This window comes from Brachyistius frenatus, unplaced genomic scaffold (assembly GCF_029030835.1).
Source record: "Brachyistius frenatus isolate BFR_SWC_R1_liver_20210118 unplaced genomic scaffold, ASM2903083v1 Contig_8, whole genome shotgun sequence".
In the NCBI taxonomy this organism is placed as follows: domain Eukaryota; kingdom Metazoa; phylum Chordata; class Actinopteri; family Embiotocidae; genus Brachyistius; species Brachyistius frenatus.
The window spans coordinates 5,759,427-5,786,871 of record NW_027210607.1 but is presented as its reverse complement, the minus strand read 5'-3'; the positions used below and the strand labels follow the sequence as shown (position 1 = coordinate 5,786,871).

The following is a 27,445-nucleotide window of genomic DNA, read 5'->3' as shown; positions in this document are numbered from 1 at the left end:
AATACACAAATTACATCCAGCATATGTTCATACATAAAAAAGAATTGGTCAAAGTGCTATAGAAATTTGTTTTGATCAGTGGAAGTGAATATTTTCTCTGGGGTATAAAACTTGCAACGGTCAGTAGAGAAGTAATTGATTAGTGAATGAACAACAATTTGTTGTGCACATCAGAAACAGAAGACAGTTGAAACTGCATATTTTCATAAACAAAGTGTGAGCAGTGAAAGCATAAAATCAGAATATGAAACAAACACCTGCCACATATTTGGAGTAAAGCCATTTTTTCTTGAAAGTTTTTTGTAAAGCTTGAAATTCATCAACAAATGAAAGCAGCTGTCTTAGCGTCAGATGAGCCACATCGTGTCTAATAACGACCGATCAGTGACGGGAAAAAAACTGAAACTATCACTAAATTACAAATCACTGTCAAAGAAGGTTATTAATGTAACCAAATGCTGGTTTAAGATTATCTAACTCCCAACACTGGTTGTTATTAAACTGTTGAGGTTTTGCATTCAGAATAAAACCCACACTGACATGGATTTAGTTAAAAGTTGACCACCGTAACAGCTTGGTCTACAGGTCTTCTGTGGAAATTCCTCAAGACAAGTCAAAATGAGTCTCAGTAGTGTGTGTGGCCTCCACGTGCCTGCATGCACTCCCTACAACGCCTGGACATGTTCCCTTTATTTTTTTGAGCAGTGTATATCTGACATTCAGACCAGCTCTGCTAAAGGTTACTATGATTACGTACCTGCCATTGGATTCAGTCCTGCCTTGGATTCTGTCGTAGCCAGGAGAGTAAGTGTAGACCTCCCAGTCTTCAGGCATGGAGCCCCGTTCAGCACTGCTGGAACAGCGGCCGGATGTCAGTGAGCCATTTGTAGCTGGGAAGGCCAGGCCCAGACTGGCCAGGTTGCTGTGGCTCCTCTGGAAGGACTGGATGCCTTTCAGGCTGTCGGGGCGGCGTGGCGCCTCGTCACCTACCCAGTCGAACCTGTCCTCTGACTCCGCCACCCCCACGCTCCCCTCTGCCAGGCTGTCCACCTCAGCCGCCTCGTCCCGGTCCTCCTCCACACTAATGGACGGCGTGCGCGGGGCCGCCGCCTCTCCGGTGTCCTTGGAGTTGCAGATGGTCTTGGCTGATTCACAGCTGCTCAGGAGCTGCTCGTCACCTCCGCCCTTCTTGAGAGTCTCCGTACTGCCAAGAGCCTGCTGCGTGGTGAGAGAGACCCCGTCACCTTCACCTGCCTCATTTGAGCTGCAGTGTCCGAGCCGAGGTGTCAATAGAGGCGAGGTGAACGGAGATGGAGCCAGACTAGGGAGGCGTAACGACCGATCATCACCTCCATGGTCAGGGGACGTAGCGAGGAGATGGCCTGGAAAACATAACAAAATAATTGAGCATTTACACATTGTGAGACTTCAAATCTGAATGCTGCAAAGGACCTCATTTGTATGCGTGCATGCATGCACATTGAACAACAGAAGTGCATATAGAATTACTGACAGAGCAGGATCATGATGGTTCATCGACAAAACCGCAGTTAATTGTGCCGAGACAAGAAACAAATCTTGTTTAAACAGTCAGTTCAGGAAATTACATGTTTTTGTACTGTTGAATTTAATTCATCACATTGCTTTGTTGCAAGTATCGCAGTCAAATCCGTTTCATTTATGAGGCCCTTTCCTGAAGCTATTAAAGTAATTAAGTAATTAAAGTTGGAATAAAAAAAAGCAATGTTGTGATGACAAAAGGTGTAAAACTGAGGACATTAAAAGCTCACACAAAAGAGGTAAAATGGCAGTTAGAAAGATATGGAAATATACAGAATACAGAAATGCTCTGTTAGAACTAGAGTTGCAGTTAATAGTTGTTGTTTTTTTAAAGCTGGAAGATGGGAGAGCGTTTCACAAACCCTTAAAATGACCTAATGATCATGCATCAATTTTCCCCCTCAGAAGTTATGTTTACATCAGGTAACAAAAATAAAACTTGTGACCATAAATTGTCATAGAGGGAAAACAGATACAGCCCTGACCAGTAAGTTTTAGAATTGATTTTAAGATTTTACTGATCACTTTTAGAGCACTTCATGGTTCAGCTCATTTCAGAGTTGTTGTTACCATAAGAGCATAATCCTCTCTTGCCTCTAACATATATCACTTGTTTTATTGTTCCTGTTGTTATATATTTTTTGTTGGGGAATTGATCGGTATCATTTCTGCCTGGTTTTACGTGCTTCAGCCCTATAATGTTTTATTGGAAATACAATTTAAAGCACTTTGGAACTGTATTTTGCTGTCTAAATAAAGTCAATTATTTTTTAATTATGATTAATTTTACTTAATTTTTCATTATCATTATTTTATTTCTATTATTATGCATGTTAAATGCATTCCCCATGTTAGAGGCACAAACACTCAAAACCACTGCTGGTCTTTCAATTAATGACGTCATTCTTAGCAACAAACTGCAGGTTTGTACTTGATTATCTGGGAGTGCTTTAGTGTTGCACAGTAGAAGCAGCTGTACCTTCATGAGGAGCGTCAGGGAAAACAATCGGGGACAGAGACACCACAGAGCTGCTGGCAGACTTTCCTCCACTGTTAGAGTGTCTCAGGTACATAATGGACTGCACCTTCTCCTGATACAGCTTCCCGTCTGCACACGCACATCAAAATAAACTCTGTAAATGAAGAGCACTTTGGCAAAGAGATGCTGCTTTCAGCTGCACTGCTTCCTCACCTATATGCAGCGCGAAGTAGAAGCTGGACGGTGTGTGGCAGACGTAGGTGTTGGTGGCTGGGTGAACAGCCAGCAGGAAGTTATAGATCAGTTTTAGCAGGTCCATGTCTGGAGGAGACCCGAGAACCTCCTGGATGATTTTGATGAATGACAAACACACCTCCTGTGGGATAGCAGTCAGATACTCGTCCCGATGCTCCTTGAGACAAACACAATGTTTTTAGTAATCGTCTCTCAGAGGAACAAAGGGCGCCATGACGGCAGCTTTACGGCAGCGACCTACCTGTAACACCTGGCAGGTGAGCAGGAAGCGATGCACGACTTCAGCCTTGAGGAACTGACGGATGTTGAAGACCTGATGAGGGTGGTTCATTCGGATGAGGATCTCTAAAGCGGTAAGCAGTGTTTCCCAAACTCCACCCTGACAACACAAACAGTAAATGAGAGGAAGACACATTAACTGATCTTCAGCCCATGGTGGTGTTTGGAGAACCATCCCTACTCAGCAAAGAAGGCAGAAGGCAAAATATAAAAGACTCCGAGACTAACTTTCAAAGTACCATCGTCAGTGCCAACACAGTCTCACCACTCTTTGTTTGCACAGCCAGACTGCATGAATAACAGTCCATTTCAACTCCCTCCACAAACGTTTGGGTTTGTCAGGACAGAAAATGTTGGAGAAAATCAGGTTAATTCTTTTAAAGTTCTGGGTATTTTTTGGAAAAAAATTGAAATCAATGAACCTAAGACCACAAAGTTGGTCTTCAAGTGCATAAAAATATTATCAGCTCATCATTAGATGATGATGTTTCGCGCTTTCGGCCTCTCATCGGGAATGGATGTTAATAAATGAACAGACTTTGGGAGAAAACGGACACACTAAGATTCATTCAGGTCATTCAAGAGTATTTCTTTTTTTCTTTTCCAACTTTTCTCTACTACTGTACCTTCAAGTCTGATGATAAAAAAAAAAAAAAAAATAGGCAGATCTCGGACAAAAAACGTTGGAAATTTAGCTTATCTAGAGTATCTGTTTATCGTGACTGAAAAACATGAAACTGCCTTTTAACATCTTGTTTGCCGTCTTAATTTAAATGTATGACAATCACTTGGTTGTAAATATGATTGATGGTCTTTGCTTATTCTGTAATGTTTTGTCCACTTTTGTCAAACAATGTGTGATGTCTTCTGTCACAAATCAAATATAATTACATTTTTGTGATGCATGTGTTTACCTCAGCTTTGGCCCAGATCTTCCAGTTCAACAGAATCTCTGAGAGAAGCCTGATGTCCTGCACCACGGCGGCCGACTCGGTGTCCAAGCGGAACTGACCGTCATCCCCGAGGATGAGGATGGGTTCGCTTAGGCACCCATCAATTAACATCTAGAAAGGCAGAACGTGGCCATCAGAAACACAGACTCTTCTGTAGTGTTTCTAAAATACCTTACAGAGTGCTGTTCACTCTAGTATTACACATACCCCAACATATTGATAGTCACTCGTGCAGAACCTCAGACAGGAGGAAAATCAATACATTCTCCAATACATTTTTGGAGTGCTTATCACTCTGTCAAAACTAATGCCATTTACTCCCTGAGCAGCCCCGTCTGTATTGATCACAGAGTATCATTTGTGACCAGCCTCACTGCAGTGGTCATAAATCTTGCAGTCCTTTATGTCTCTGCTAGACTGAGGTACTACAAGATAGAAGCTTGCCGAGTCTTACACACACACACACACACACACACACACACACACACACACACACACACACACACACACACACACACACACACACACACACACACACTTTTAAATTTGTATGACCAAGTTAAAGGTGAAATTAAATGAGTTTTAGAAAAGACACAAAAGAAAGATTTCTTTAACAGTAAGAATTGAAAAGTGTCAGTGGGAATAAAACTTCCAACAACTGTAATAGCATGTTCCTTTCTATATAGGAATGATTATGAGTGTTTAATATCACTATCACTAATCAGTGCAGGTCTGTGCTATACAATACAGGATGTGGAAGCTTAAAGTGACGAATGCAATCAGAGGAACTGTGTGACTCTGCAGGAGCTCAGTATTTCATCAAGTCAGACAGAATCCATTTCAGCACAGAGCTATCACACAGCTCAATTACAGACACAGCCTGAGGGTCAAGTAACAGCAGGGTGACCAACACCGGCTCAGAGAGGCACCGCTGTGCCGGGCTGGATCGGAATAATGGTAAAAACTAAGTGCTGGTGAACATGTTATAAAGCAGCTTGGAGCAGGAGCTGTGGGAACAGAAGACAGCAAAGAGTTCAAGACGTGACTCACTTTGAGCATATGATATCCTACGATGCATTTGGGCTTGATGAGGACCTGATGGATCATAGAGTAACCATGGTAACAGTCCATTTCGTGCATGCGGTGTTGGTTAAACTTGGACAGAGACAGCAGCACTCGCAGGGCCAGAGCCTGGGTCTTCTCACAGTCACTCAGCTCCACCGTCTGGACACCGCAGAGCCCCAGATGAGAGACACAGTGGCACAAAGAAGGACAGAAAAAAAAAAACCCACCTCAGCATGAGAACAATGCAGTTTTCTGCTGCTTCCTTTTAAAAAATAAAAAAACATTATTTCACTTTGTACCCGTTTTCGTAACCGTGTTCTCACAAAGCTCAAAATGAGTCAACATGGAATGTTTACTTTAAAAGTGAGATTAAACTTTGTTCTCTAACTTTTTCAAGTTGTTGGCCTGGAACACAGTTAATCAGGTTTTCAGAATCAGATGAATAACTTTGCTGATTACAGAGTTCAAACACAAACAAAAGGCAATTCATTTGTCCGTTTGGCTTAGAAATTAATTTGATGTCAGTGCTGACCATTTGTAGCACCGTTATGCGCAAAAAGGAAAAATAGTATTGTTTGTTCTACAAGCAAAAGCTTTTTGTAATCAATTTGTGAAACAAGGGTGAAACAAGACAATTTCTTCCAAGTTTTCTGTACAGGGATTTATTTGTATATTCTCTGACGGAAACATATCTAATATTTTTGAAATTTTATGACAAGAGGGCACCGTGGCCTCCGAGCTTCATTAAATATATGGATCATCGTCCTACCTGTGCGAAGAGGAAGACAAAATTCCCCGTTCCTCCGATCTTGTGCAGGACGCTCTGCAGGCCGTGGGTTTCAGTGGGGAGCAGAGCTCTGAGAGCGTTGGGCTCCAGCGAAACGCTCTGCACCTCCTTGGAGCTGAAGGGCCGCTGGGTGACCACCGTCTTGGCCTGACCTTTCAGTCTGATTACAGGCTCGTAGATAGTGTAGACTCTTGGCATGCTGGGGGCATACACGACTGCCAGGCTCTCCTGTGCAGAAACAAGGTACACGGTCACCTTTTCAGGCAACACTGTCTTTTTGTTCTTTTAAATAATTGATAATCTAAGGTTTGCAGTAAATGTTCAATAACCTACTAGCCTTAGGTACATATTTAGATCTAGACCAGGCCTGATTGGAGTTTGAAAGAAGTTACAAAGTAGAGGGGAAATCTTTCATTCTTCTTCCAATTTTTTCAATCAGCACAGCTATTATCAACAAAGCTATTAGCTTTTAATGGGAGAAAACCTATTTTCAGTCTCACTGAAATAGCTGCAGCTTAACTATAATAGCTTTTTCCATTTGGGAAACATTACTTCCTCCCGTGCAGAATCATTAATGACAGCTAATTGGAACAATCTTTTACTCATACACTGAAATGAAACAATAAATGAGACATAGGAGGAATTGCGATGTCTACAGAGCACTTAAATCAAAAGTACAAGTGCAGGAATAACATCTGACAAGCAGAAATTGGATAAGAAATTTTAAATTAAAGTGCGACAATGCAACATTTATTTGCTGACTTCATATTTCATTATAACACCATGTTGTGATGTGTTGCGTAAACAATGACTTACAACCAGAGTTGTTGTGTCTACATCCTTGTTCTTCATCAGAATCTCTTGGACATTTTCACACTTCAGACCTTCCTGAGTGACAAACTTGGAGAATGTTGCATTTGGCTTGCCGTACTTGCAGGGCATGATGGAGGTGAGGTCTGGTCCACTGGTGTACAGGTAGAAGGCCTCCTCAGAGCTGATCCTAGACCCTGGCATAGGCAGGTGTTGGAGGGAAAATTAAGGAAAAAAGCATTTATGTTAACTGTGCTAGCAAATCCAAAGGGGAAAAAAGTGTCAACCTGTGTGTTACAAGTTTGCCATGTGTAACTTGTAGGACTCAGAACTCTTGGGATGGGGCGACTCACAGAGTCTGCGCCTGTGCAGTGGCTATGTAGGCCAGGTGGCGTGCACTGGCTGTGAACCCGGGACAGGACAAAAGCTGAGTCAGCAGTCTTGAGTCAGCAGTCTTGAGTCAGTGGAAAAACCCCAAGGGGGTCGTAACGGATTGTATGTCTGCTGGCTCAGCAGGAAACGGCCAAATATGGGCACGCCACCTGCGCAGGATGAACGAAAGGGTTCGTGTTTTCGTGCCAAAGAAGATACAGATTAAGGGCAACGGAGGTGCCCAGAAAAGTATAACAAGCCTATGAATTTGAGAGTTTGAGAGTTCGTTTTTGTTTTTGTCTGTCCCGGGGCCCCCGTCATTTTATTGATGTCTTTTGCTCAATAAAATGTTTCGTATCTGACTTTGGAAGACTTCGTTGCCTTGTTTCCGAGTTCTCTAGAGTTTTTCGAGGAGTGTTTTGACGAAGTGTTTGGTGAGCAACCCAGAGCCTTCTTCCCAACTTAAGGCAGTAAATCTTAACTACGACACAGGCAAAAAAAATGGTTAGAATAACAAACATAAGGGCCTGAAAAAAATTGTTTGAATGATATTTTTTCCAGCAGAGGTCCTTCTGTCTGTTGAAGTAATTATTTCAAAGATTTTCAATTAAATAACGCTCAATTCCCTATCTATCACTGAATGACGCAACACAATGGTGACTGAGCCTGTGGCCCACTGGTAGGAGTCCATGCATACACAGTTTAACAAGCTGGGTGGTGGGCACACAGCTTTCCCAGCCACAGAGGGAAGGTGGCGCTAAAGCAACAGGCTCCCTCTTCGATATTTCTCATTATCAATGCGTGTCCTTTGTAGGACCGGTTCGTCCAAGTTGGGTCCTTCACACGCGACACTCCTGAAATCCTCTGAACAAAGTCCTGTGTCCTGGGTAGATTTTTGAAGGATCATGACATAGCATCCTAAAAATGCAGCCTACCAAGGAAACATCTTTGAGATTGAAAAACACCCTGAGCGGTCATTCTGTCGCAAGGTAGCAAGCTCGGAGGCCAACGACAACCTGTATTTAGTCACTCAGGAAATAGTCAGCCAATCAGAGGAGAGGGCCACTGATATCAATGTACCCAAAAGACAGACACAAAACAGCCTGTTCTTCCAGAGAGTAGCTGAAGAGACGAGAAGTAAAACTATATTGAGATGGATTTTGGTTTTTAAAACCACAAATATATCCAAATAAAAAACTGGAAGAGAGTGAAATATGAAATCTCTAAAGAAAATCTTGGCCATTTGGATGTTTCTTTTATTAGGAAGCTATAAAAGTGAGGAATCCCAATCGGACTCTGAATCCACCTCATGAGTTAATGATCCACAATATTCCATCAAAAATGGCCCTGTGAAAGGCTGGCGACCTGTCCAGGGTGCACCCTGCCTGAGCTGGGATAGGCTCCAGCACCCCCCCCGTGACCCTGTTCAGGATAAAGCGGGTATAGATAATGGATGGATGGAATATTCCATCAATAACCCACAAAGTAATAACATATGAGGTGACGCAACGCGAGACCCTCGAGGTGCCTTGATGTTTTATTTCTTGTCGTTTAGAAACTTCTTCAAACTCTCACAGCACTTTTTTTTCCAAGAAGAAATCACTCCCCACGATGAATTCCAACAACAGCGGAGAGGGCAAGCTCGTCTAAATCCATCATTTGGGTTCACAGGTTGGGATCGCCTGGCCGTTCACGGCCAATTAGAGGCAACAAGAGAAGTATTCAGTGAGCCTCCCGAGGGAATGCTGAGAATCCACAGCTTAACACACATCACACCAGAACAGCCTTGTACTGCTGGAAACTGGATACGCTTTTAAAATATAAATGTGTCATAAAACATTAATGTGCATTTATGTGCACTATACACCGCTTGTAAGAGTGAGCTGGTAATCAATGTGTCACCAAGTAGCAGAACTGAGGAAGGATAAAATCATATAAAGGATTAAAACAGACTGCATGTAGAGTAAGACCATCACCCTCTGTCTGGGATTAAATGTCCTATGGACACGTGATTCTAGTCCTACCGTTGAAGAGAAGCACAGTGCCCATGTTCCAGCGTCCACTCTGCTTCAGCAACTCCTCACAGGAAGGCGAGCAGTGGCCCAACATGCAGAAGGTTTTGTTGCTGTCAGATGATAAACTGGACTTCCTGGGCAGGGTGTAGTCCAAAGAAACCTCACATTTCCTAAAGGAAAGATACGTTTTTAGTTGATTTAATTTCACTAATTTACCAACCACATTAAACAATCACATTTCAGTCAGATTCTTGTTTCCTCACCAGATGCCGCACACCCAGACGACCACACGGCCGTGGATGTTCTTCTTGCCCTCTGGCTGCTGGCTGTACGTGAGGCTGAGCTGCTGCCACTGGTCTCCTCTGAGGAGTCCCTCACCAGAGTCTGCCTGCGCCAACAGCCCTGCTTTTATCTCATCATTTGGGTCTATGCAAATCCTGTGGGGACATCGCATTACAAAACTTCAAGGCCCACAAACTATGAACACTTAAGAAACAGTAACCTTCGCTTCACACACATCGTTGAGACTGCAGTCGAAGCTGGAGCTCACCTGAATGTCAGAGAGCCTGTAGAGAAGTCTGCCCACACTTGAAGCATCAGTGCCTTGGAGCCCATGGACAGAATATGAATGAGGCCTTCCTCTGCTGATATTGTCCCACCATGAGATGAGCCATTGAGCGCCTCGGCAGCAGGAGGGTTACTTTCTTCTGGAAAACAACGAGTAGAGAATCTCAAACCAGTTTCTGGGCACCAAGCACAAAAGATTACAGGTGAAGGATCCGGGTCTCACCCTCTTTGTCCCCGTCCTCCTCCTGCTCTGCCACCCTCAGCCACATAGAGGCACTGAAGCCGCTGGCCATATGAGGCCAGCAGTTCTGCCCAACAAGGGGCAAGTGGAGAGGAGCGATGTGCCAAGGCGAGGAACGGAGGTGGCTTGGTCGGGACTCTGTGTCCCCCTCCCTGCGACCAGAAGACAGCTTCCCCTTCCACAGCGAACCGGCGCTTTTCCCACCGGCAGCGGTGCTCTGTCTGGATCCAGGAGACGACCCTCCCGGCGTAGACGCCCCGAGGATTATTGGAAAGGTCAGGAGGTGAAGAGGTTCCATATTCATGTTGGCTTCGATGATTTGTAAGATGCCCTTCAGTAAAACCTCCTGGAAGGTACCAATGGAAAAAAAGGAAGATAGGGGAAGAGTCAGTTTAGATTTAATAAAGAATACGCTGCACTGACTCGGCCTGTTTACAATTTTGCAGGCTTTTTTGTATCCTTAAAGTAAGTAAAACAAAGAAAAATCTCACACATTACTGAACAGTTTAATTGCTTTAACTGTGATCTATTAAAAATAGCTTAGCATGAAATCTGTAGTAATCCTGTAAACCTTGTTAAAGAAGATATAAACAAGTGATAAATAAAACAGATATAGCAAAAGCACACTGTTTCTTAAACAGGGAAAACTTGGGCAGAAGTAGAAACAATAACACAATCACAGCCACTGATGTGTTTTGGAGACAGAAAACACGGGTCACAAGTCCTTATGTTGGTTAAAAATAAACTCTTTTCCGATTTGGAAGCTGATTTCTCAGAGACGGGTTATTAACGATGTTTGCAGCCTGATTCCAATTAAACACAGACGTGTGGTAGTAGGTTGTAGAATCACATCTGTTGTGCACACTGTTGCTAATTGTATATAGAATAAAGTGGGCCCAATGGAGCATTACGTGTTGATGAGTTTGAAAGAACCAAGAAGTGAGAAGACAGTTTGACAGGAAGGATGTCTTACAAATAAGACATTGTTCCTGTTAAAAACCCAAAAAAAGCGTGCCGACAACGTGAGCTCGAGCCATCAGTGTTAACACCATGAACATAAGCACGCAGAACTGCTGAGTGACTGATAGGGTTTGCTATTTACAGTAGGTGGGGTCTTCTCCAGGAAGAGGCGAATCAATAGAGCCAGTTCCTCCGCTGTGATTCGCTGGCTCACCATGGCAACCAGCAGCTCCACTAGCACAGTCTGGCAATCTGAATGTAGACCAATGAAGAGCAAATTACGTGAACAGTTTTCACTCACTTGGTCATGCACCAGAGCACCGCAGGCAGAGAGGAAAAACGGATTCCCTGCCTGCTTTACTCTCATCTCTGGTAAAGAAAACAAAAATGCCACAAACAAGCAAATAAAATACAAGTGAATAACAGACAGTGCATTTATATTGGAAGCACTGAATAAGAAGGAAGATTTTATAGGAATTTATGAATATCATCCATATTATAGTTGATGTTTTAACCATGAGAAACTGGCAGAGAAAATGTCACAAGCAGGAGGTTGAAAACTCACCAGCACTTCTCCCCAGGATCTTGGACATCACAATATTACAGTGCTAAAAAAGATGAATTCTATAAAAAAAAAAATCCATGGGGTACAGATTTTTCCAGGAAGAACCAAAAGCATCTATACTAAATATGACATTTGAGCCCTGGGGACCCAGTACAAATGTCAGGAGCAGGAAAAAAATAACAGCGTGTGGCCACACATGAAAAATATCTTGTAATTTGAGATTTTTTTTTTTTTTTAATTTATTTTTTTAAATGTCAGAATAAATAACAAACCTGTAAAGGAGGGGTCTGTTTGACTGAGGATGCTGTGAAAGCCAGACAGGAGAGCTTTGACTACTCCCTGTGAGAACAAGAACAAGCGGATCAGTCATGTTCCTCAGAGCACAGCTGAGACAAATACAGTGTGGGTGGTGGCGGATCAGAGAAGTACAAAGAGAAAGAAGTGGCCAGTCTGACCTGGTCGTACAGCAAGCCAGCATTGCGGCGGTTGGAGCGTACAGCACCGAGCAGGCTGTTAAACACGTGGCTCAGAACCTCCAGGTCCGGGGAGCCGGAGGCAAGAAGCTGCAACTCCATAGTGCAGATCTCTGGGAAAAGCAGCACGCCACGCCCAGGCCCCTCCGCCACCGCCGCAAACTCCCGCAGCATGGCCGACTCCACCTTCACTCCTAAGAGAACAACCACGGGGAGATCAGAGACACAACAAGAAACTGGCACACATGCATTGAGATATTAAAACATGTTCCGCTGACTGCCATGCTAAGACACAGCATGTGTTGCTTGAACAGCTTCATGATCCACAGGCATCCCCTCCTTCAGTACCAACCTCCCATTTTGGAGGCAGCACATAAAAAATGAATTAGGTTCAGTTCTGTGCTCAGCTTCAGAGCAGCATGGGAGTTCCCTCATGATTTACAGGAAAGCAGCCCAGCAGGCTCTGACATGGCTTCTGGGACCTCCTTTTATTAATGAAGATGTGTACGTCTCCCTGTGAATGGCTGCACAGTTTGCCACCAACACTCACGCATTCAGATACACAATGCTTTCAGTAAATATGAACTAAAAATGCACATTACTAACAGTCATCCCAGACTCCCTTCATACCATGCTGTGTTGTGCTGATACTTGTGTTTGGTCTGTGGTTAAATCTAATTGCAGCGACGCCCCAGCTTGCAGCTCGTCACTTTTCAGTGCCTTTTTGGAAAAGAATTATAATCCTAAAATTCACAAACCATTTCAATTAACCTCGCAAAAACAAAAACAAGAAGCTGTTGCAGTGTAAATGCAGTTATGAGACGAGGAAATGTAAGAAGACAGCGGTCACTGGAGCCGGCATAAAGAGAAAAGCCTGGGGAGAGAAAATGTGCAGAGAGCAAATGGAAGATGAAGCAGCTGATGTTGACAAGCCAAGACACCTGTCAATCAAGCAATAAGCCCAACATAAAATATTCTTTATAAGGAATATTTTCTTCATTATTAAATTCATCTTTCACAATCCTATGCTTTTGTAAAGAAAGTAATTTGAATAGATTATAATTTAGCCTTCAGTGACCGTGCTCAAGTCCTTAAGATGATGTATTTCCTTCTCAGCCCGGATTTTCCGTGTAAAAGAAAGACAGGACGTTTAAATTTGAGAAAGAAAGAGCAGATGAGTGTCACTGCCAAACAACTGTTTCTGGCACTGGTTGGAGATTTGTTTATTTGTCCCACATGAGTTCAGAATTAAAGATTCCCTGTTTTCAGAAGACGTAATACTGTTCCAGGAAGTTAAAATCTCCGTTTGATGGTGAGTTCAAGTCACAAGATTCAGCTCATGAGGCCAGCTAGCTGCCTGCAGTTGTAAACGTAAAACAATCACTCCATTCTGAGGGGATAGAAGGAGGAAAAGAAAAAGAAAAAAAAGTTTAATCAGACCACGTTCTCAACCTGCAACTCCAGAGGGGAGAGAGGCAGACCTAACATTAGAGGCACAGGTCCATTTTATTTTGCTGTGTCATGTACACGCAATACAAAACTAGCCACTAATTATTGCTAAATATCTTCCACCGCCCAGAAAAGGAGGATGTTGTTTTTTACGCAACAATAACAGCCCCATACCTGCATTTACGCTGTAGGCTACCTAAAAACCATGATGCCATTTCACAGAGGATCTTCCAGTGACTGCAGGGAAATGCAATGACAAATGATAATTCAACAATCAGTGGGAGAAGCAAGATTTCCCAAGGCTAAAAATGAGCAGGTTTAGAGGTTGAGACTGACCCGTGACCTCTCAAATCCATCAAGATTAGTCCGCTGACATTTATCACCAACAATAACAAATGGTAGAGAGGACAGAGGACGTGAAGTTAAAGTGATTTACAGCTTTCTAAAAAACGACCCCGGGGCTGAAAAATGAATCTGTAGTGGAGAGTAACAAGACTGAGAGCAAACTGTGCAAGTAACCAGCCTAAGCTACTTTTATTTGAAGCAGTGATGTATGTGCAGTGGCTGTGGATCCTTGAGGAGGAGTAAATGGGAGCGCGCGCGTGTGTGTGTGTGTGTGTGTGTGTGTGTGTGTGTGTGTGTGTGTGTGTGTGTGTGTGTGTGTGTGTGTGTGTGCGTGTGTGTGTGCGTGTGTGTGTGGCAGTAAGTGTGGACCTACCCTCTTCTTGCTTGGCCATGTCCTCAGGGTTGCTTTCGCTGTCGGCGTCGTAGCCCTCCTCCTCTCCCGGGGGCTTAACGCCACAGTTCTGCACCTCGTCCACCTCCTCAGACAGATCGCCTGCCGGGGCCGCCCCCTCCGCCAGCACCTGGAGCTTCTGGTTAATAAGACCGTGAAGAGCGGGAGGCAGACAGAGAGAGACGAGAGGGAAGGCAAGACAAAGTCATAAATTTCCAATCCTCTACAGCGCAAATAGAACCAAAAACCACAATGATGACCTGGCAAACGTTCAAGCAGTTAAGATCAATTTCGCAAGAGCTTACCCAAGCAAAGTTTAAAAAAAAAACAAAAAAAAAACAACAACTCCTTGACCAAGAATAGTTTTACGCTAAAATATAACAAGCATGAAAAGCAGCGGTCCTTCCACTAATGCAGCGAATAAATTGCCATATAAATGAGAGGGGAAAAAAAGTACAAGACTTTGGTCATAAGACAAATATCAGCTGACTTGCAAGACACTCACACAGTGCAGTTCCTTGACGTGAACAGTCAGTCATCATATGTGCACGTAGGCAACCCCCCCCTTACACACACACACACACACACACACACACACACACACACACACACACACACACACACACACACACACACACACACACACACACACACACACACACACACACACTCATACACACACACTCACTTTGTTATATTCAAGTAAACAGTCACACTCTAAACTGTTTACTCATTCAAAGAGGCTTGTTGTAACACACACCCCCTCTCCAATAGTCCAGTTCGGAGGACAAACTTTGTGGCGTAGGGCTTATCTTAGAGCTTCATATCATACACTTGTAATGACTAATTGAACATCACACTCTGCTGGGCTCGCTGAAAAAGAACTAAGCTCTCAGGAAATAGGTAAATCTATTATATAAAAACTAAATCCTCCTGTTTTTGAACGAGCCCAGTCAGACAGGCATTTTAAGACTTGAGGAAAACACGACTAAGGCTGTGAGATAGGAGGACACCCACCACCAGCCGGCAAGTCATTATAGTGTGGACGGCCAGAAGAAAAATTATCACCTCCCCACCCCATCTCATTTCCTGAAACAAATGAAAGCAATTGCACGTCTGCTCGTCACCATATATGGTTCTTTCAATAATGTTGAACAAAGCCTGTAGCGATAGTGTCACTACTGAGGAGGTGAGACCTGCTGTGACTGAAGGATTACCGGTTAAATACATTTGTTTTTTAATATGTTTATAAAGTCTACCAGCTGACAGCAACACCTACAAGTCATTAAAACAAATGTCACTGACTTGTTTGTTTCAAAATGAGGCCACTGCTTGCTCATGTTTGCACCCCCTTGCTTGCACTACACAAAGGCTATCATTATTTACGTTTGCGGTTTTGTTGTATGATGGGCAGATAACGGCTGCTTAGCAACAAGGAGTGAGTGGCCTTACACACACTGCAGTCCTGATGCTTGATAACACTCGGCTGGGGAATGGTTTTCCTCTCATTGTAAGATTCAATGTAACATTTTGCCCACTTAGCCAGTAGGTCAGAGTTTCAATTACACGGCAGCCAAAAATGAAAACAATGCTTTCCGTATAATTTTGGGCATTTATAATACACAATATGTACAACAATGATGCTCCCTTTGGATTTGGTTGTTTATGGCACAAGACCAGAAGTTATTATCATAACACTTCAGTGAGTATGAATTACCTTAATAATAAACTCTTGTGTCAAGAACAGAGAAAAGTGACAGAACACAGGGCATCCAACAGGTTAAAATAACGTTTTGGTGACAGGTGTAGCGACCTGTGGCTGATAAGTTTAGAGGGGCATAATGCAACCCAGGTTATTTTCTGTAGCTACAATTTAGAGATGTCCCCTACATGCAGAAAATCAATAGACGCTACAATTTACCGACGTTCACTAAACGCCTCGCAGATGCCTGGGACACACTGGAGGCCGGGTGTGTTTTCATTTCGGCGTCCTTGTTAATAGATTAGAGCAGGGGCCACAAGTATTAGACATGCCTTGCGTGTGCATGCGTCATCCAGAGAGCAATCCGGAAGCCTAGTTTTCACGCGTGACTCGCGCGGTTCCCGGCGGGGAAGCGATTAGTGATCACATGAGCACGATATAATCATAGCGGAAACCGAGTGTAGGCTGTAATAATAACATGACTAAAGCTGGCCAGGTGAAGGGCAGCGCTTTCCCGCTGCTCTCTCCCGCCTGCGTGGTCGGTGTGAGTGCCCATGTGCGTCCCGGTGGAGCATCCGGTTACGACGGCGTGTGCGACTCGAGAGAGTTTGAGACCAAACTTTTACATCAAGGTGCCCCAGCGGCACATGATTTAGGGCCACTAAGATTTTTCACCCGTAATCGCGTGTACTCACTCCGCTATTAAACCTTCTGCAACATGGCCTGCACACTGCAGAGAAATACTGAAGCCTCTGAAACCGCCAAGAGAGTTACCAGTAGAAGTGTAATTAGTTGCAACCATGGTGGTTTCCGGTTTTCTGCTCAGGGATTTGGGAGAAGAGCTAATGAAGGAAGTGAGGTGTGTGGGGTTGTTTTAGTTCTTCCAGGTATGAGGCTGGAGAAAATGCAGCCAGTTTGAGTTGTGGTAACAAATTGAATGTTTGATGTTTTCATAGTTGGTTGTTTCAATGGAATTTGATGGAAGTCCTCCTTTTTTATTTTTACTTTTGTATGTTCTGGAAATTGCAGCGTTGCCACAACATTTTAAGAGGAGTTTGCCTGGATAAGCGTTTCTACTGTGCGTGAGGAAATGTGTCTGTGTAGCAGGTATCTACACATAATACAATACATACATTTTTTGTTTGCCTTGTTTTGTAAATGTTTGGTCATTTTGGTAATTGTCTGTATTTCACTGTTTTTTTTTTGTTCTGTTTGACATTTGTTTGCTTTAGTCTGCCTGGCCTTGCATGGACTGTGGACAAAAACACCTGCGAGTGTGTCCTGTGAGGGTGGACTAACTCTGTGTTTTTTTTGTAAATGTTTTGTTTTTTGTTTTCGTCACTTCCCTATACTGACCCGCTGCAAGCAATTAATAGCCACCATCCCTACTGCCGCTGAGACCTGTTTGTTGGTTGTACCCACGTTTGCAGTTATCGCAGTGTCTTTGAATACTAGTTGTGACACTTTCCCCGTGATATATCACTCTTCTTTGGACTCTCAGTAGTAGTGGACTATATGATTAGCCCCTTTGTGAGGAATACGGTCCTATTGTCTGTAATATGTATTGTTCTTGATGAAATGAATATCGTCATCTTTGACAAAGAAGTGCAAAGTTAGAAGCTTGAACTTTATGGAGCAAAGATTCTCTCGTCTGATTGGTTAACACCTGCCGTATGATAATCACTAGTCCTGACTATAACTATTCCCATGACAGTGGCTCCGTGGACACAATGGAAGATGAGTTAATAACGTTGGATCACACAGAACAAAGTACAGTTTGTTTCTGATCACACGCGCTTGTTAAAAAATTGTGTGATATCTCTCGACTCCCTCTCGTTCTCAACCCTGCATGACACCTTCAGAGGCTTTTGTCCATTTGCCAACTTGCAGGAATGTGAATTTGTTCAAAAGTAAAAAAAAATAAAATAAAAAAAACGAGCAGGAAAAAGAGCAACGGGAAAGTAAGAAAGTAAGTATCTCTCTGGCCCTTATTTACCAGCTTACAGCGGCAGCCTGGGCCCTGTGGTGCAAATCATCCCCTCTCCCCCACCTGCCTTTCCTGGCTTTGTCTACTGTCACTATCAAATAAAGCGAATATGGCAAAACCCAATCTTTAAAAAAAAGAGATGATGATTTTGGCAGTTGTGTGAAAGTTTGCACATTTCATGCAAACAAAAACATAAAAAATGTCGCCTCTTTTCTTGTGGCTGTCTCAATGTTGATGGTATATTTAGGGAACTGAAACATTAAATTATTTGCATCTCTGGAAAGCAGCTACAAAAGCTCCTCCTCTTCATGCGTCTGCACTGCCCTTCGATGAGTGCAGTGATGTGGCCGGAAGAACGTCAGGCGAATTGACAACAATAAACTGGAAAATACAACTGACAGCAGCAGGACAGATGACCAGTGAGGGAGTCTTTTTGTCACCTCGCACTCTGGTTTGGCCAAAAAAGTAAGCGAGTGCGACAAGCAGTTTTCTCAACATGTTGTGTTGTTTGTGTTTACAATAGCTGATAACATTAAAGTATATGATCCATACTAGTAGTCTCCTCATGAACACCTTTGCTGTCTTTACATCCTCTGGCTGCTCATTGTTTTTTGTTGAGTGGTTGCACAAGGAGAGAGACTTGGCAAAGGGAACTGAAGTATTTGGGGTGTCAGAAGCTAGCACACAATGCATCCTGGTACATGTAGGCACTGCTAGCACTGCTCAGGCAGCAGGAAAATCAGAAAACCTCAGCATTTAAATTTTGTTTTTTATCAATATTGGACACAAAGGAATTAATTGCTTCAACTGCAGCAATTTAGAGATTTAAAAAAAAGTTCCATTTTATTGACTAAAAGCAACCCAGCAGAACAAATTAAGATTAATAGAGACGCATTTTCCCAAAAGCATTATACCGTGATGAACATCGATACCACCTATCTGCAGCGGTCTGCCTGACTGGCTATAATCTGAACTTGTATCTTGAATATACGAGTGTCTCAAAAAACTGAAATATTAAAAAAAGTGCAGTAACTTCACTCACAGGTTCTCCCACGGCAGGACTCACCCTGTCAGGCTTCTCTTCAGGGGGATCAGGACAGGATGACACCTCGGCCAAGGCCACTCTCAGCAGAGAGTCAAACAGGGGCACGGCGAGGTCAGAGTTCACCACCCCTGAGCGAGACAGCTGGTCTCTCACCTCAAACAGAGTATCCTCCACCGACCGGAGCTATAGACGAGGGGAGATGTAACCGTTTGATCCGAGCCAATGTAAGCATATTTCTTTTTGTGGTTTGTGTGTTCAGGGATTAATTGGATGGTATGATATTGTTTGACATACCCGATGAGAGAGCTCAGGCTCTATCCTCTGCAGGGCTGAGTTGGCACTGTGTAAACAAATAGCCAGCAAAGCCTCAAGGAGACGAATACTTTGGAGTTGCCATTCTTCCTCCAGCTTCTTCGCTGGATCTTTGGTCTTTCCCTCAGCAGGACCGGTGCTGAGGGTGTCGGCTGAATCACGAGATGTGTCTTCCAGTCCCAGTGAAGTGGGCGGGATGGTGGACTCAGGGCTGCCTTTAGCTTTACCATCTCTCTTCTTCTTTGCTTTTCCATCTTTAGTCTTACAAGAGAGTTTCTGGATAACCATGGCCATGAGGCGCAAGCAGACATCCAGTCCCCCTAGCCTGAAAAACTGCCTCTGGAACAACGGGCTGGCCAGGTAGATCCACCGGCACACTGACCAAACATCTGCAGCGCGTCGCACCTGCTCTTTGGAGGGCAAAGCTACACTGTCTGGGGACAGATAAGGCAGCCGCCCGCCCAGAGGTTCACTCGCTGTGCTGTCGTAACCTGAAGTGTCTTCGGAGTCGTTGACTGAGTCCCGGTCAGAATCAGCCTCTTTGCTGACGCAGAGGAAGGCCACACACAAGAAGAGGTTGATGACATGGAGGTGGGTCTCTGTTTGACTGCGCCCCGGTACGCGGCCCTGCCCACTACGGCTCTTATGACGCGGATACACCTCCTTCAGGCCCTCATAGAACTTGCTGAGGCTCTGTGGGCCCTCTCCGACCCCTTGCGACCCCAGTTCCTCCGCCAGGCCTAAGACGGCCTCCCTTTCTTCAGCATCAGCGCCCTGCAGCTCCTGGAGCACCCCGTCAGCCTGCTGGTGTCCAATGCCTATAATCAGAGTCTCAAACACCTTCAACGCCAAAGAGCGTGTATGGTCCAGGTAGACGAGCTCTGTCACCTGGTTGAGCCCATTACAACTGATGAAAAGGTCCCTGATCACCCTGCAACACAAAATATCAGAAACTAAGCAAAGTAAAACAGAAGGTGGATAGTGCACACACGTAACATAAATATAGACAATTGCAATCACTTTGAATAAAATTGTTATATCTGAATTTACAGTACCATTTACTTAAAATGTAATCCAAGGAAGAATATGGCAATGCACATGTCATTAGCCAAGGAAATAATTAAAGCAATAACAAACAGCCAGACTCTTTTCCCATCACTAATTTCATGTCTTCCCACCAGGTTTCAAATATAATGACCACCTTGACACAACCATGGCTTTACATAACTAAGTCATCATCTATAATATAATGCATTAATTGTCAAGGTCTCTTCATTGGACATGAACACACCTGCTACATTTTCTAAAATTCCCACTTCAGTCACTGCATTTGCTTTGTTTTTCTGTTGTTTATTTTAATGAGCAACATGAAAGACATTCACATTGTGTCAGTATTATCTGAAGGTGAGGAACATAATTTACTCAGCAAAACGGAGGTCACATTTCACCCTTTTAAATTTGTTGACTACTGGTATTCTCTCTCGCCCTCTCGCTCTCTCTCTCTCTCAGTCAGAGCACACGGTTTTGTCTCCAGTATGAAGTGAAACAGATGTTCAGTTGAAGCCTTGAGCACAGAGCATGAAATAGACAAAATGTGATGGATTATTAACCTGTTGATTTTTTATTTTTTTTCCCTCTAACTCCAACTCTTTCTTCAGCCATCCTTTAAATTAATGTAGAGTTGATGAATTCTGCTTTTTCAGAACATTTCCTCTTTTCATTAGTGGTGTGAAAGTCCATCAGGATGACTAACCATTAGTCTGCATATTTAATGCTCTCATCTAAAAAATATGAGTTCTGTTATGCAGAAAGCTATAGAAGTAGTGCCAGATGACGTAGAAGTAGGCAAGATGTCAGATGATGAACAACTATAAGAGAATTACTTGCCATTTTTAGGTTAAACTTTTTTTGGCATAACTTAAAAAAAAATTTTTTACACTGTATAAGAAGGTGTTGACAAAAAGGCTTCAGTTGCATTGACTGATTTCAAACAATCAGGCCAAAGATGATCAGCCAAACATTTAAAATTCAGTTGTCATCATCTGAAGTTTGCGAAACTGAACCACAGTCCAAATGGCAGCCTCAGCAGTTTTAACTTGTGTAAATGTCATTTGCATGTTTCATGAATGTGCATAATATCAAATAATGACGTATACAACTGACGGAACCGTTGATAACATTTTTCTCATTTATATCTACTGTATATTAATCAACCTTAACAATAAAAGTAATACACAGTTTTACAGTCAGCTAGATTTACAGCATCACCAATATTTAGAAAAAAAATATGTAAATGGCCCAGTAGATGGAGCTGTACAGTCTAACCTACTGAGGCTGACCATATGCTAGGAAAGCAACTAACTCTGATCACTTTGATCCTGACGAGGAGTAAACATTACATTGCGGTTGCCAGTTGTACTGTTTCAGTGTATTCAAAATTATGAAGGACATGTATGCTTTACTGAGGCGGACACGTGAATTTTTGTAGTTTAGGAGGGGTCTCAAATAAAGGGTGGCAATTGTTGAGTGTTTTGGATAACTAGCACATCGAAGAACAACAACAGTAAGGTTGAGTTATTAAGTTGTTTATGTTTGCTAATTTTATCCTTTATCTCATCGGCCAATTAAAACATATTTACATGCCCGTTATCATCAGCAACTTGATCATCAGACAAAAAAGTATTTAAAAGGTACATCCCTTGTAATTCCAATTATGGGGCTTCCACATGTCATTAAGTGGCAAACATCCACTGAAGATGTTTGAAGAAAAACATGTTGAAGATAAATGCAGGACAAGATGAACTGTTCAAATGTTAAATTTATGTAAAATGCTGCGCATGATCCTCTAAAGTGACACTTATCTGAATGGAAGACTTATATAATGTTACCTTTTACATAGTCATTAGGACCTAAAATTGTCTCTGAAAGTGTCTTTTGAAAAGGGTTAGATGAACAACATCACAGCTGTAAAGACTTTGAATGTCAGTCAAACCTGCAGAGAGCAGAATAAACTCTCTGAATTTTAATAACGAAAACTATCAGCCCACTGCTGACAGAACATCTCAAGGCATCCAGCCATCTAGTTTCTAAACCCGCTGATCCTGTTTTAAGGTCGCAGGGGGACACAACTAATCCCAGCATGCAGTGGGCAAGAGCCGGGACACAACCGAGACGGGTTACCGGGGTTAACAAACGGACAGAAAAACACATTCTCCCTCACACATGAGCCTTTAAGTGCTCACTTAACCTGCATGTCTGTTGAAGCAGGGGAGTCTGTATTCAACTGACAATATTCAAACTAAAGTTAAACCCAATCAATACAGTGTTATACCAATTCGATTTTGCTGCATTTTGATAAACGTATGTGGAAAAACAGCACCTGCTTTTTTTTTTTCCAGACTGTCCTCGTAACAGTGTTACATAAACAGTCAATAATCCTCCATCTCATTCAGCTCACATAGCAATGATCAATTATTGATAAGCATCAATTAGCAATGACCTGGAGAGACAGATCCAATGGCAAACAATGTCCAAGTAGATTAGGTATCAGACTTTGAACTGGCTGATTATATTTACATCATGTGATCATGTCAACTCCCTACATTTTTCAAAATAGGTATCTGCATCACTTGACTTTAATAAAACCAAAAACTTTGATAATTTTTTGACAACTTGCAGATACAATTTGCTTGACCTAAAATGTAAAACCTAAAGCACATATTTGGCACAAATCCTAAATGCAGTCCAACACTAAAGGGAAATAAATCAAAGCAATAACTGAAAAAAATAGACAAGCAAGCAAAAATGTAAAACAGCTCACCTCGATTTGAGAAGCGCTGGTAAAGTTTGCAGGTAAACAAGAAGGACCTCCACAGGCAGGCACCGCGTGTGATAGCTGCAGACCTGAGTACAGACAGTGGAAACCCCCAGTTGTTGGGCATGGTGTGCCAGCTCCACCCCTCTCTGCAGCACAGGATTGAAGATGTGCGTGTAGAGCTGCCACTGCACTACAGCATTGCCTCGGAGGGTCAGGTGGCACACATGACCGGCTATCTGCTGACTTAGGTGCCAGTCCTCACCAAACACCAGTTCCTGGTAGGCCTCCAGAGCATCCCACTTCCACAGCATGTCCTCAGCCCCCCCTCCACTTGGCAGGATACCCTGGGAGCGGTAACACAGACTGGTCGAAATAGTTGAAGGCTCCCCGTGCTGCAGTGTCTCCTCCAGGCCTGGCAGCTGGCTGCTATCCAGAGTACAGATGTTACAGGAGGCCAGCTTGGCTTTCTCTGAAGGCTGCCCCCCACCGAGCTGGTCTAAGATCAGTCTACCCAGGACACTGAGTATATGAGACTGGTAACTACGCAGACCCGGAGCCTGAAAGGCATGTAGCAAGGGTCCTACCACCGATCGGGGGTCCATACAACAGCAGATCCCAACAGCCTGCACCCCAGCCAATACCTGCAACACAGCTGGCCCACTGGGGGACAGCCGCTGCAAGAGCCGTAGACATTGGTGGGCGCAGGCAGCCAAGCAGCAGCAGCGCTCAGGGTAACGCACGGCATCTCCCTCCACCCCTTCTTTGCCTTCTCCGTCCTCTTCAAAGGGATTTCTTCTAGCAGCCTGCTTGAATGCAGACACGGGCAAACCTGACAGGTCTCTGTGGTGATGCAGGAAGTGGGAATACTCGCAGCGACGGTGGCGGCGCCGGGCACATACAGACTGATGCAGCTGCTCTGACTTTGCCTTCTTAACAGCGCTGATGATCTTGAAGACTCCTGCAATGAGACCTCGTAGCCTCTCTGAAGCCTCACCACCTACTTCAGAATCAATGGCCCTGCCAAGTCCCTCCAGTCGCAGCACTGTGGCCTCAAAGAGATCCAGGCCACGGTGCTGGACGAATTCATGGATGAGCTCCAGAGCCTGGCTAAAGAAAAAGGGGTTGGGCGTAGAAGCCTGCAGGCAACCCAGCAGCACTTGTAGCACTCCCTCTAAAAGCTCTGGGAGCAGTAGCGCTCTGTGACGGTAACGGGAGAACGAGAAGTCATCCTGAACCTCTTGCAGAGTCTTCTTGGGCCGCGGAGCAAAAGGGTTACTCTGTCTGTCCAAGCAGCTCCGGATTTTGAGGGTGGCTCGCAGCAAGTCTGTCAGACTACGTCTCAGGCTGTCTGGAAGGCTGTCGTTCTGACTCACATCCACTGACATGAGGTGCAGGATGGTGCGCAGTAGCATCCTCTGGACCAGTGCAATCGGCTCCTCCGTCCAGCCTCCAGCGAGCTCCTCCGCCCCTGTTCCACCTCCACCTCCTGCCCCTGGACCACAGCACTCTCCAAACTCAGTCAGGATCTCTGTGAGAGTCGGGACAACACTGACAGCCAGGCCAGGGTTGTTGTTGATGCTCATGTCAAACTTGCACACCTTCTCCAGCAGGGAAAGCAACACATGGCAGAGGTCAAAGGGCGAGTTTTCCATGCGGTTGAATATTGATATTGCAGCTGGGTCTGTGAGAGTTTCGTTGTCAGCTGTCTGGGACCCACGGGGTCTGGGATGGGGGTATGGTGCACTCATGGTTTCTGTGGTGGACGTTAACTGTGAGGCCTCTGAACGATGATGCTGGCAGCTTACCTGGATGGTAGAGCCATGTGATCTTCGGCTCCTTGCACCACCTGGGCCTGATACAGCTTTGTCTTCAGTGTTGGCTTCTGAATCTGAGGTAGAAACCTGGGACTTGCGAGCATCTTTTACAGAGTATTTCTGCGCAATCCTGCGCGACCTCCGTGACTTCCAGGTGCCGCTGCCAACCCGGGACCTCTTCCCAGTGTTCTGCTCATCTGCCGCAGCCTTCTGTCCTGTTCTGAGAGGGACGGCCTTCACCTCCCGGCTAAAGAAAACTTCCAGTAAGGACGGCAGGGTGAAATCTGTCAACAACAAAAACACCTGTCAGCCTTAGCATACTCTACCAAGTATACTTCTAGAAAAACACAGAAACCCAAATTGCTTCGTGGAGTAATATTACAGGAATGCCTGAAAAAACACTGGACTCTGTATATCAAGAAACTACTTTTGTCTGGACCACACAAGCTGGACAGACCTTTAAACGCAAATTAAATCACTGAGTGAGCGAGGGCTGGAGCTAGATTAGATCAGTAGGAGGGACGCCTGTGAAGGGGTATTACATTGTTGAATGTGTTAATGTTACGAATAGGATTAGATATTAGTTGATTGACAGTGAAACAACCAATCACAGCGTACACTTAACAAAAAAAATAACAGCAGAGTAGAGTTTGCGGTGGGCATCCCTCCCGCTGATCCATTCAAGCACCATCCATAAGTGATTGATTGAGTGATGAAGTTACACTATGGGTTGGTTGAATGTCCCGTGACTAGCCAATGAAGTCACACCATTGGCCGGCCAAATGCCGCTACGTCCTGTCTCTGTTTCAAATTAAAAGCCCTCTAATGTTTCATGACACGTTCCAGCCATGTAATAGGTTTTGACCTAGTCTTGTTTGGTGTACAATGCGGAGCATAATGCTCAGCTGCATGCCACAGTGTGTTTGTTAAAACACTCAGTAAGCAAGAATTAATTAAGGTAAAAATGTCTAGGGTCCATGTCAGAGAGAATTAGCAGCCCTGTACTAAATGCTGGAGTCATCCTGAGGTCACAGACCTCTGCAACCACTACCCCCCTCCTATTCTGTGGCACGGTGTCACACTGAGATCTATCATACTTAATCGTTAAATTGATTAATCCATTGCGAAATGAGTACAGTACAGAGTTTGCAGTGTTAAGGAAGTAAAGTACTAAATAAAAATAAGTCATTCTATGAGCATATCGCAGACACGATTTACAACCCAAACCAATGTGCACACATTCAAATGCATTCACACAGAGCCACCAAACCTGGTGCTGCAACATTACTTGTAAATTTGTACAGAAGTATGTAAAAGATCAAAGATGAAACAAATATATAAATAAACAAAAAATGTTTGTCTCATAAAATCCAGTCAGCATTTTTGTTCATTTGTGCAAACGATGTTACTGCTCACATGTCACAGAAGTATGTAATGTGTAGCAAATTTTATGCTCATAAAATTAAGTATTTAAATTAATACCATTAGTTGCACGACAGGAATAAAAAAGTAGTCACATGGGCAGACTGATGTACATGCTGCCAATGTCAATATTACAAATAAACAAGTATTACAGGAGCGTTTGTGGGTACTCACCTGGGGCTTTTTCCTCCTGCACAGGAATCTTCCACACCAGTGGAAGTAAAGACAGCAGCAGAGTGAGCAGCTCCTCCCGACAGGTCAGCTCCTGAGAGGACAACAGAACACACAATTTACTGAGAAAGCCTCCCCTTCCCTTCCCTTCCCTTCTCCTGTTGGTCACACTCTCATGTCACCCCAAGACACTCCCACCAACACACACTCTCAAATACACTTCATTCAACGGTCCCTTTGGGTTTCACTACTCTCAACAGGGACAATTTAGTCCTTCACATAAGATTTGCTTTGTACCTGAATAAAACTCATTTCCAAAATTATTTCAGCTGCAAATGAATACATTTGTTTATTTTCACACTTAATCAGTTAGTTAGTTATTTAGTCTTCAGTGCAAGTGTGACACGCAGAAATGTAGCAGCTACCTGTCAGACTTACTCCCGAGACCTTGGAGAGCTCATGTCGAGCCAGTGCATTCCTCCTTCAGGTGTTAATTAAAAAGCTTATCTTGTTTGTTTAGAAAGACAGTCAAAAACCTACAGTGTTTTCCCTGTATGATACATACTGCATTAAACCCTTAAATGTTGTGTAATCAATTTCACTTCAGGATTATTCCAAATATTTCAAATTACTATGTTCAGCTACTTTGTTTTTGTCATAATCTCATCATAAGTAATACTTCTGAGTTTGTGCAACTCCATTCATCATCGAATGGTCGTCTTGGATTCAGACATGAGCTCTTTCTTAAAGGTGATGGGTAATTTACTGACAGTTTTTAGTCTAACCACTTCTAACTGTACATCATACAGATTTACAGATCTTTATACAGATTTTTTTATGAAGCTGTCGCTGAGCATTTGCAATTATTCAGTTGGTGACGCACCAAGAGATGACAGTAAGCAGATATTTAACACTTTTAAATTGACATTCAAATCTAACACATTTAACAAAAACAAACAAATCAAAAAAAATTATCTTGCCATTTTTCAAAGAAATCCTATTTTATTGTGTGTTTTATCATGATGAAAGTGGAATGGTTTTACTTATGTTACAAATAAGAGTGTTACTACTGTTAAATAAAGAACGTTTTACAGAGTAGACAAAGTTAA

The 27,445-nt window shown here is 43.5% G+C and overlaps 1 protein-coding gene across 7 annotated transcripts in view; it reads right to left on the bottom strand.

The window, feature by feature from the left end:
* The window catches only part of lyst (lysosomal trafficking regulator), a 65,632-nt gene that overhangs the window by 18,825 nt on the left and 19,362 nt on the right, over nt 1-27,445 (bottom strand). For 2 of the 7 annotated variants that reach the window (XM_069690093.1, XM_069690099.1), the window contains 20 exons: nt 26,340-26,430; nt 22,933-25,027; nt 19,095-20,043; nt 18,798-18,983; nt 14,049-14,205; nt 11,864-12,075; nt 11,681-11,747; nt 10,986-11,095; nt 9,866-10,229; nt 9,626-9,782; nt 9,339-9,512; nt 9,085-9,245; nt 6,695-6,885; nt 5,861-6,106; nt 5,077-5,250; nt 3,988-4,137; nt 3,036-3,173; nt 2,753-2,951; nt 2,540-2,668; nt 758-1,382 (listed from right to left, as the gene is read on the bottom strand). In XM_069690093.1, the coding sequence (XP_069546194.1) occupies nt 758-1,382; nt 2,540-2,668; nt 2,753-2,951; nt 3,036-3,173; nt 3,988-4,137; nt 5,077-5,250; nt 5,861-6,106; nt 6,695-6,885; nt 9,085-9,245; nt 9,339-9,512; nt 9,626-9,782; nt 9,866-10,229; nt 10,986-11,095; nt 11,681-11,747; nt 11,864-12,075; nt 14,049-14,205; nt 18,798-18,983; nt 19,095-20,043; nt 22,933-25,027; nt 26,340-26,430 (6,575 nt within the window). The remainder of the gene's footprint in view (nt 1-757; nt 1,383-2,539; nt 2,669-2,752; nt 2,952-3,035; nt 3,174-3,987; nt 4,138-5,076; nt 5,251-5,860; nt 6,107-6,694; nt 6,886-9,084; nt 9,246-9,338; nt 9,513-9,625; nt 9,783-9,865; nt 10,230-10,985; nt 11,096-11,680; nt 11,748-11,863; nt 12,076-14,048; nt 14,206-18,797; nt 18,984-19,094; nt 20,044-22,932; nt 25,028-26,339; nt 26,431-27,445) is intronic. The other 5 variants (XM_069690095.1, XM_069690096.1, XM_069690094.1 and 2 more) reach the window with 5 other exon arrangements.